This window comes from Anticarsia gemmatalis, chromosome 3 (assembly GCF_050436995.1).
Source record: "Anticarsia gemmatalis isolate Benzon Research Colony breed Stoneville strain chromosome 3, ilAntGemm2 primary, whole genome shotgun sequence".
Classification (NCBI taxonomy): domain Eukaryota; kingdom Metazoa; phylum Arthropoda; class Insecta; order Lepidoptera; family Erebidae; genus Anticarsia; species Anticarsia gemmatalis.
In genome coordinates this window covers 5,623,511-5,633,110 of record NC_134747.1, presented here as the reverse complement: position 1 = coordinate 5,633,110, position 9,600 = coordinate 5,623,511, and the positions used below count along the sequence as shown (strand labels likewise).

The following is a 9,600-nucleotide window of genomic DNA, read 5'->3' as shown; positions in this document are numbered from 1 at the left end:
ACTGTATTTTATTTCTCACATTTCAAATCAAGGTTAAGTTACCTTAAAACCATGGTAGGAACATAATGTTTATATAACTATTTGTATCTTAGAGACAAAATTAACAACTTACACTAACTTATACATAAATAATATTTAATATTTACAAGTCTACAACATCGAAGTATTGTTTGTGTAAACTGACTGTGGACATGTCGTTGGAGGTGAAGGCGCAGTCGGAGTAGTTCCACGTCTGCATGTCGAGGTTAGTCTGTGAGCAGTCCTGCCCGTACCTGTAGAACCTCTGGTCCTGCATGTCCATGACGGGCGACGTTCTCGTGCTCTCAGTGGGGTAATACTGTGCCTTGTCCATTATAGGGGAAGTTCTCGTGTGCTCATTAGGGTAATATTGGGCTTCTTCTGGATAATACGCTTGTGGAATGTACGTTTGTTGTTCGCAGTACGCTTCCGCCTGTTGGTAGCTATTGCCGAACAGTTCAGGGGAGGGGGTTTCACTAGATTCAGAGCCGCCCGCGGCTCGCTGCCAGTCTAGCCAGTAAGCCTCCTCTGGCCTGGAGTTTTCACTATTGAGATCAGCAAACGTTAAAGGAGATTCTAGCGTATGTTCTTCTATTGGGAAGTCTAGCCTGATGGGTTGGTCGAGTTGGAAGATTTCTTCTGGGTGGAAGATGTCGTCTGCAGGTAGCGCCGTAGGATCGTAATGCTGTTGCTGTAGAATAGGACCTTGAGGCGTAGGAGGTATGTACGCCTGGTAGTTTTGTTGTTCTTGTGGAGACCAGGCTGCTGTCGCATAGCTCTCAGGCGTGGGCTCGGCCCGCCACCGACATGAGCACTCGAAAGGTCCACATGTGCATGTCAGTTGTGCTGTTAACAGAAAAACTATGATTAAAACCATGTTTTAAAAGAAAGTTTTAAAAGCATATTAAATAAAATTAAGATTTCCGCATAGTAGTAAAAATTGATTCTTACCTCTTTGGCTGTCAGGTATGAGTGGTGGTGGTTGTGGGTGAGGATTGCACACTTTCTGTGCTAGTTGTTTGTCAGGCTTCACAGTTAATATCTTGTCTGCTATGGCCGCCTCCCTCGCCAGCAGTAAGGCCAGGCCTCGTACTCTTCTACCAGCACCGAGCGACCGCCTTACTTCACTGGCTCCTTTGGCTTCAGGTCGTGGGTGATCGTGCGCACCCTTCGCTTGGAAGAATATGGCGTGTTCTGTGTGCCGCCAGAAGTGTGTGACGGGGTAGCCGCAGTGACCACGACAGGGAAGCACTTCGAGACGACCGCCGTTGCATAGTCTGTTAGGGCATGGTTTACCTGTTGGAGAAATAAAGTTGTTGTTATTGGAAAATTACTTTTATCATGTTATTTCAATAGATTACTGAACAGAAAAAACGCAAACTATAAAGCTCCACCTATTTTAATTATTTACACATAGGGACGTATTCTATGCGGCGAACTCTGACTGAATTGGAATCCTAATTTATAAAAAGATTCAATTTAGTAATCGCAATTACCTTGCTGCTTCTTCCTCGCTTTATCACAAATCGCTGGCCTCAGATGTACTCTGGAGCCGTCAGGTAGGCGGCATCTCGCAGAGCAGACGAGGACTCCGAGACAGCTCTTCTTCAGTATATGTACATTGTGGTTGTTGGTGTTCCTCATGGCCCAGCCGGACGCATGGCGACGTGCCTCCTCACACGCGGGCGGGTACACACGGCGCACGTGGCCGTCGCACCACTCGCCGAAGGTGTCAAACGACGCCACCCGCGGCACTACCGCGTCGTTTATGTCCCAGTCTGGCGTCTGACCTTCCGACATGTCAGGTCTGTTGCTGGTACTGCAAGAAATTAAGATGTTGTAGAACATTTTATGAAGTAGGTATTTCCTTTATACAATTAGGAAGGTACTTTGAAGTCAGTTTTAACAATCCGTCGCAGGTAAGTAGACATCTTAAATTGACGGTAATAATAGATAGAATAATAGACGGTGTTACAAAGGTAGTCTTACATTTTTATTTAGTTTTTTTGGATAAATTATTTAGCTTTAGTAGATATTTCCATTAATACCCAGGGGCAGGCTGCAATCGTTATGTACGACAGACTTCAAAATCCAATACGATTTTACTTGTGTTCCTACCGTTTTCTATATGACACCTGACTTTATCTAATTATTTTTAATGAAATCTACAGTTTACAGTATTAAAAGACTCAGTTTGAAGTAGACTAAGCACCAAACAAAAGCAAGTAAAATCGCAGAGAAAGCTCGATCTCCCCTCGTTCGTTGAGCCAATTGCTTCAGAATTGCCGTCTGAAGGGGCGGCCGCCTTAATTGGCCAAATAACTTTGTGTACATAACTACGCACGAGGGACTCGGTAAATAAACGAACAGACTTACTTAATATGCTCCTCAGATCTTCTGAAGAATTTAAAAGAAATGAAATTATCTCTAGAATACGGAGGTTTCTTTATATGATGTCTAGGTATGTTGTGGTAGCAATTGCACGATGAAATTAATCGAAAGTTAGTCTATTTCAAGTTATATTATAATTTAGACAAGTCATTGTGGATATTTAACAGAAAAGAATGCCCATATGTGGCCTTTAAGCTTATAAAATCACACTTATGAATTTAATTAAATCTATTATTAATAAAGTCATTAATTAGAGTATTCAAGAAAACATACAAATGTACAGAAACGCGCTTCAATGTGTGACATCCGGCGATAAACGGCTTAATAAAAGAATATGAACTGAACATTTTAATTAAGTTCTTCAATGAAAATGCATTTTGAGAGTAAAATCTTAATTCGCCGTTAAGTAAAGATAATTAAATGTTGTAAACGTTAATCGAAAAAAAAAATCAAAATATTGAGGAACCTACGTTTTTAGAACTTTGTAAGAAAAATGCTATTGACATTACTTAAAGCTCTACCTACTATTATTCCCGACCAACAAATTATTCTGTACTAAGTAAATACAAATATATATTTTTTAAGAATGCGAAACTATAAAATATTAGCATCTTTATTTAACATACCGGTGAAGCTTAAAACAACCATATAATTTTGCCGTATTTGTTCCAAACAAGCTAACGCAGCAACGTTGCGACGTCACAGTCTCAATGAGTTTCAATTAGAATCAATTGAAGACCCTACAGCACCTTCCTCAACCCTCCATGTTTCACTTTACATTTACTTTATACTCCTACTTATTGAACTTATTTATTATACGAACGTACCGTTTGAACGACGGTTATGACCGCCCATCAATATTCATTGGAAATTTATAATTTTACGATTTGTTGGTTGTTGATTATCGATCGGTTTAAGTTGTTTTTATTATGGTTTGACTGTTAAGTTTATGTTTTAAAGTAGATAATATATGTAAGCACTTGAAGCTGATAACGTGTTTTTTACAATTTATAAGTATTGAGGTATCACATTAAATTTATTTTTTTGCTTCAGCTAAGACTGTTTTAGTTAAATAAGAAATAATCGAAGATATTACTAAAATTTCTCATCACTAAATATTCTAATATACCTTCATGTACAACGAGAATGCCTTTATTTTCGAAAACAAAAAAAAACTTTTGACTTTAGTTTTTAATTTAACAAGACACAATTAATTAGGTAACCCGTTTTTTTCTTCTTATAAGGCAAAGCTACGGACCACTTTGTTAGGTACTTGTTAGATACCGTAATATTTATGCTTAGAAGATCGCAAAAGATAAACAATTATATTCATGTCTAAATAAAATATTGGGATAAAATTTGTCAGCTATCGTTCTCTACTCTGTCTTGCCAACGAACCTGTCTTACTGTCGTTCTCTTCTCTACCTTAACATACGCATATTATGATAACAAAGTTTAAAAACCCGTATTTCAACTGTGCAAAGGCCATGCTCACGGTACAAATAGCTTTGTTTGAAAGAGTGCTAAGTTAATTAATAATGTCATCACTGGGTTAATAGATATCTACTGAATGATTGGAAGCTTAAGATAATTAAATACTCATATTGAATTTATTATTAATTATTATTGTTAAGATAGAAGAGATCAATCATCCACCATGGAGTATTGATTATTATGTGCAACCATTTTTAATCCGCCGGTTAACCTAAATGTAAATGTTGGAGGTTGTATTATATTTATTATTGTATCCTTGATAGTGTTCTAGAAGATTTTACCTAGTTTCTAATACTTTTTCCTACCTTTTGGCGTAGATCTGTCCTTTTAGTCATGCTTCTAGTTTCGGAAGACTGATTCTAAGTTACATCTTTTTTATTTTATTTGTGTTTACGTTAATTAAAAAAGAATCCTTGTTAGCTACGGAATATTAGGTAAGTAGGTAATACAATTACTATTAATTAGATACTCAGTACACTGTAAGTTATTAGTTATGAAGTTATTGTTATTCTATTCTATAGGTAAATTTATTTTACATATAGAATAGAATAACATTAACTTAAATTTATTTTATACTAATTACAGCTACAACTGTAAGTCTGAAACCACCACTCATCTTTAATTTAATGAGATAAAGACTGTATGAAGTACCTACTTACATAATTTAAACGCGTAAGACTACCTTTGTTATTTGTAAAAACAGCCTTTAATAGGTACCTATAGGTCACAAAAAATATTATTTATTAATAAAAAACATAAAGGTGTGAACACAAATAACCGTTAATTATACTTACAGGATCACCATCTCCGAAAAGAAGCGCACACACTATCACAATGCAGGTTTTGTCCAGTTATTCACACAGTCCATCAAAGCACGGCACTTGAATGCAATCTGTCGCGAGATATATCAAATTGTTTTGTGCAACACATGTACACACGGGGAAAGCGTATAGCGAACTAAGTAGCAACAACAAAAATAAACAGAGGGATGATGCTCCCCACTATGACGCGAAGTGGGGACCCTCGCCGACCAATGAGACCACAGCCGTACATGAATCCCGCCTACCAACCAATCAGCTTGTAACCTCTTCAACCAATAGCGTCAAATCATAAGGTTTCGTTTCTATATTTCAGGAAAATACGTGAATTTTCAGCTGGCTGCCATTTTTAGAATATCGTTATCGGTACGGTAATGTAACGCATTTTGTTTGCTAATTATGTTTCTATGTAGTGGTGACTCTACCTATGTTATAGGTATACCTAGATAAGTGTCTGTGAGAACTGAGCCGGGGCTTTTTGTTATTTCAGTGGTAGGTAGATATTTTATCTATTACTTATTTTCTTCTTAATGTGAAAAATCCGCAATATCTTTCTTTTAGAAATATACTAGTTTACCCATATTAGAAATGGGAGTCGTTTACGGTCGACTCTATATTTTTAATAGTTATAGCTATAGTTATTCTAAACAACGTAAGGCTTTTCTAGTTTATTTATCACTCAAGTCTGTTTTTGCGACGAATAGTAGATAATAATTATTGTGACTCTACAACCCTACTAGCTTCGCACAGCAACAAAGTATTTACGTAATTGCTTCAATTCTGAAAAACGCCTTGAAATAGAGTAGGTAGATAATATTGCTCTGTTTAAAATATAGGAAGATGCGTGTAACAAGGCAAAAATCGGAACCTTAAATAATACCTGAAAATTAGCATAGGAAAATAGAACGAACTTAATATATATTGGGATACTTATTATAAGAGAACGATTTATATGGGTGTCCCTTTTGATTAAGTAATAATAGCATGTTGAATATGTTGTCCAATATCACCCATGGTGAGTCACCCATGAGTGCAGTCCTACAACATCATTATACCTACACCTAAGTTAGTTTATTCATTTGAGTTTTATATATTGAATTTCACAACTCTGATGTCTATTGAAAATCCATCTAGGCAACGTTAACACAGGCGGGATGTACATATGCTCAGTTATAATTTTATTCTACTAATTTAGGTTGTATGATGCTGATGCGCTTGTCACAAAACAAAAAGATCTCAGTGTAACATTAATATTCTGTCTTCATTAATAAAGTAGCTATTAGTCCTTCTAAATAAAAACCCTTTATTTCTGTTTGTTGTCTATATCTTCACGTGCTAAGTATTTTCTGTCCGTATGTTAATTATTATATTTCCTCAGCAAGCAAACTAGCAATTTTCCATACGTATGTCGGAAATAAAGCATTCTAAGTAGCAATGACGTAATATCATTGTGGAAACGTTAACGTATTTTCCCAGCAGCTGCAATAGCATGTAATGAAACTCCCATGAAATGTAAGGTAGCTGCGATATTCAAGATGTTAAGTAGCATTGTACTATAAAGCGAGGCGGAGGGCGCGTGATGCGGGCGCGCACGTTAACAACGACTAACTGCGACGCGTGCGCAGTGAAAGCTGTTTTCGCATGTTATTGCAATGTTGGAAAAAAAAAGATATATTTTCTATTTATAGCATGTAGGTAGGATTTTCCAAATGTATTGAGGTAAATCGGAAAAAAGCTTTCCGTAGGAATTTTGAAAGGACAATCTTAATCCCGCCTTGTAATGTGCTAAACTTTTATTTATTAAAGAGCAATTTTCTTATCGTTAAATAAATAAGAAGGTTATTGGTGAAAACTTAAACTTATTAATTTCGGAAACAGTCCGTAATAACAAATCCATAGCAAAAACTCAACTATTCCATGAATTTATTTGACGGCTGAAATATCGGTCCTAAGCCCCAAATCCTGTTTAAAATGGACTACGACTTTAACTTTTAATAACACTGACGGCTAGCGGTGTACCATTACTGTATTAACTAAATCGCCAAGCAAATCTACAGCGACAAAGTAATTTAATCCTTTGTTGTCTAATCCGGCCTCTGGACATTGGATTAATTTAATCCAGAGTTTAAAATAATCCGTCTCTTTCTCTCTTTAACACAATTACAACGCTGTCACTCTTATTTTAGTGGATGATTCATTTCATTACCGTGATGGTATGACGGCGTGACGAGCAAAAAGTGAGTTGTTAACATGTTATACTTAACTTTTCCCACTTTGTGAATATAAAGTAAGTAGGTAAGCTGCAGTGAAATGCGATGTACAAAATAAACAAATAATTTGATCTTAGGTAAATCGGGTTAGTTACATTACAACTGAATTAATATAATCCTGTTTTTAAAACTTTAACTTAAAGATGTGCAAATCAGAGTTGGGTTCTCTTTTATTTTAAAATCAAAGGAAATAATATTTTCACGATGCAGGGCCTATGTATCTTCTAAAATTATTTCGATTGCTATTAGAATAAATAATAATATATCTTCAAAGAAACTAGCATGGACTTATTTCATAATTGTTCCTGTTCGACAAGTAGAAGTCCTTTAGTAACTAATAGAGACAGAAAGATAGCTGAGTAAAGCAGCCTTCCAAGAACATTCTGGAATTATAATGACCAGATTCTCCTCAATATTGAAGCTTAGTAGACACTAATAAAAACATTGACTATTATTCTTATAATCATAGATCCATTGTTTATTTACAGTATTAAGTGTAACGGTGGCACAATACGGTTAATCTGGTGTATTGTTTATACAAATCTTCCTTTTGTTTACAATGGCGACATTTTAATCCAGGATTTGGAGATTATAGTTGTAGAAAAACGTTTCGGTTGCTATGGACCGGTCAACTTCAGGGTGCTTTCGAGGACTTTGGGATATTCTACGTGTTTGGACTTGCTTATCTGCTTAGGAAAGCCGGCAAAAGTAAGCCTTTCGGTCTGGCGTACCTTCGACGGCTCCCAAAGTTTGGTTTAAGTAGATTATAGTGATAAGCAAAGGTATTGGTTCAGCGTTAAGCTCCTGTTTAAGTCTGTTTGCTAGCTGACTTTATGTGATTCCGAATCACTTTTTGTTAAGTTTATAAGTTGTTGCTATAGATGATCGAACATGGCTTCTTCCTTTTTAAAAGTGATTCGTGTATTGGTACCATGTTTTGATTGGTGCACTTATTCCCGCAGTTGTCGCCTCTGTTGCCAATTGACGCCCATGAACGGCTAATGTCTGCCAACAATTTGCTTCCCCCACGACTGCCCTAAGGAAGTGACCAATTCGCGAAATTGGATCCAGTTCCGCTCTATAAGAAGCTTGTTATTTGGTAATAGAACAAGTGCATCTCAGTATATTGGCTGAAAAGCAAAAAAAGATTTGTTCATGTTGCTTTTTGAAACAGGCATTAAAGGCCGAACGTTAGATTTTTTTCACAAAACTCTAATTTTGTGTATTAAAAGGCAAAACTTCTAAAGTTTACAATATTTTTTAGTCATGAATTATAGTCTCGACCAAATGAACCTAAGATAAAGAATATTCAACTACTTTTTTAAACCGAAAATGTGCAATAATCGTCATTACTTATGACTGGGCCCTGAAAAGTCTTTTCAGTCTAATTTTTTATATATTTTAGTAAGTACAAAGATGTATAACGCAGTACAAAGTTAGAACTTGTATCGGAACATTCGGACTAGTAATGAAGTAGTTGTGAAATGTAAAGTTGACTTGACTTGTGGCCGCCGGCAACTCGTCGGTGAGTTCGTGCTCGCTACTGGGCTATTTAGCGATTTAACTTTGCGAGGGATGCTTATCTTGGCAAGTTTCGACAGACAGTTCTATCCTAGATAGGTACGTACCCTCTGGTAAGTAATTTGGGAGTTTGGAGAATTAGAAGACAGTTTATTTCTAGCAATATAATATTTAATGAACCGACACACTTTAAATTGGTTTCTTTTGTTGTTACAATCAAAGACCATGGTTACTAACAATAATAAACATAATTTTTAATGGACATGAATTTTATTTCTGGAACTCCAATCCGATGCTTTGGTGACTCGACAACCTGTAAAAGATGCGATTGATTAAAGTTTAGGTTTTTGTAATATACCCTGTAGCAACAAATCAGACTCTAATGTGCAGAGTTTTTATCAAACAGTCTAAAGGTCTTTTTTGTATGTCGAAAAATAAGCCAAATAGACTCGCATTGTATGTAGTTAAAATACATTCGGGATCACATCGTTCGTATTTTCCCGACAGAATAAAGTAAGTAATACTCGCTAGAGTTGTATGTGCTTATTTGCCAGCTCGTATCGTGCTGGGGAGGCGAGTTGTGTGCAAACACGGAATTAGCGCCGAGCGAGCGCAGCTTCAGTCAACACCCGATCAAAGCGACATGTGCCGCCGCGATACATTTTCACACGAGTTTTCAGCCAACAAGGAGTTTTCCGAAACGAATGAAACAAAGGAATTGAGGAAAGTTTACTGCTGCAGTTTGCGCTTAATTGACAACAAAAAAATAGAGCGCTTCTTTCAGTATAGTATAGAGAATATACACTTTTTAACTGTACTTGGTTTTTTACCGACGTAAAGCTCTTAATCTTTCTACAGGTTTAGAAAAGGATAATCCTAAATATCATTACTTAGAGGGATGTTTGACATAGATATTGTATAATGAAAACAAGAATCAATCTATAGATATGCCCATTGTCCAGTCTCGATCTAACCCGTCAGATCAACTACACGTAGCTGTTACTGACATCAGAGATAACCCTTTACCGATAAACGGATCTCCATATCTGCATTGTGCCCTACACTCCCCATCCCATAAGCCTTTCCAC

General features: G+C 36.5%; 1 protein-coding gene across 1 annotated transcript; it reads right to left on the bottom strand.

The window, feature by feature from the left end:
- Window positions 1-97: 97 nt before the first annotated feature.
- LOC142987305 (uncharacterized) lies at window positions 98-4,844 on the bottom strand. The gene is made up of 4 exons (XM_076135975.1): window positions 4,698-4,844; window positions 1,515-1,837; window positions 970-1,314; window positions 98-864 (listed from the first exon to the last, which is right to left on the bottom strand). The coding sequence occupies exons 1-4, from the start codon at window positions 4,706-4,708 to the stop codon at window positions 143-145; spliced, it is 1,401 nt and encodes a 466-aa protein (XP_075992090.1). The 5' UTR covers window positions 4,709-4,844; the 3' UTR covers window positions 98-142.
- Window positions 4,845-9,600: the final 4,756 nt, after the last annotated feature.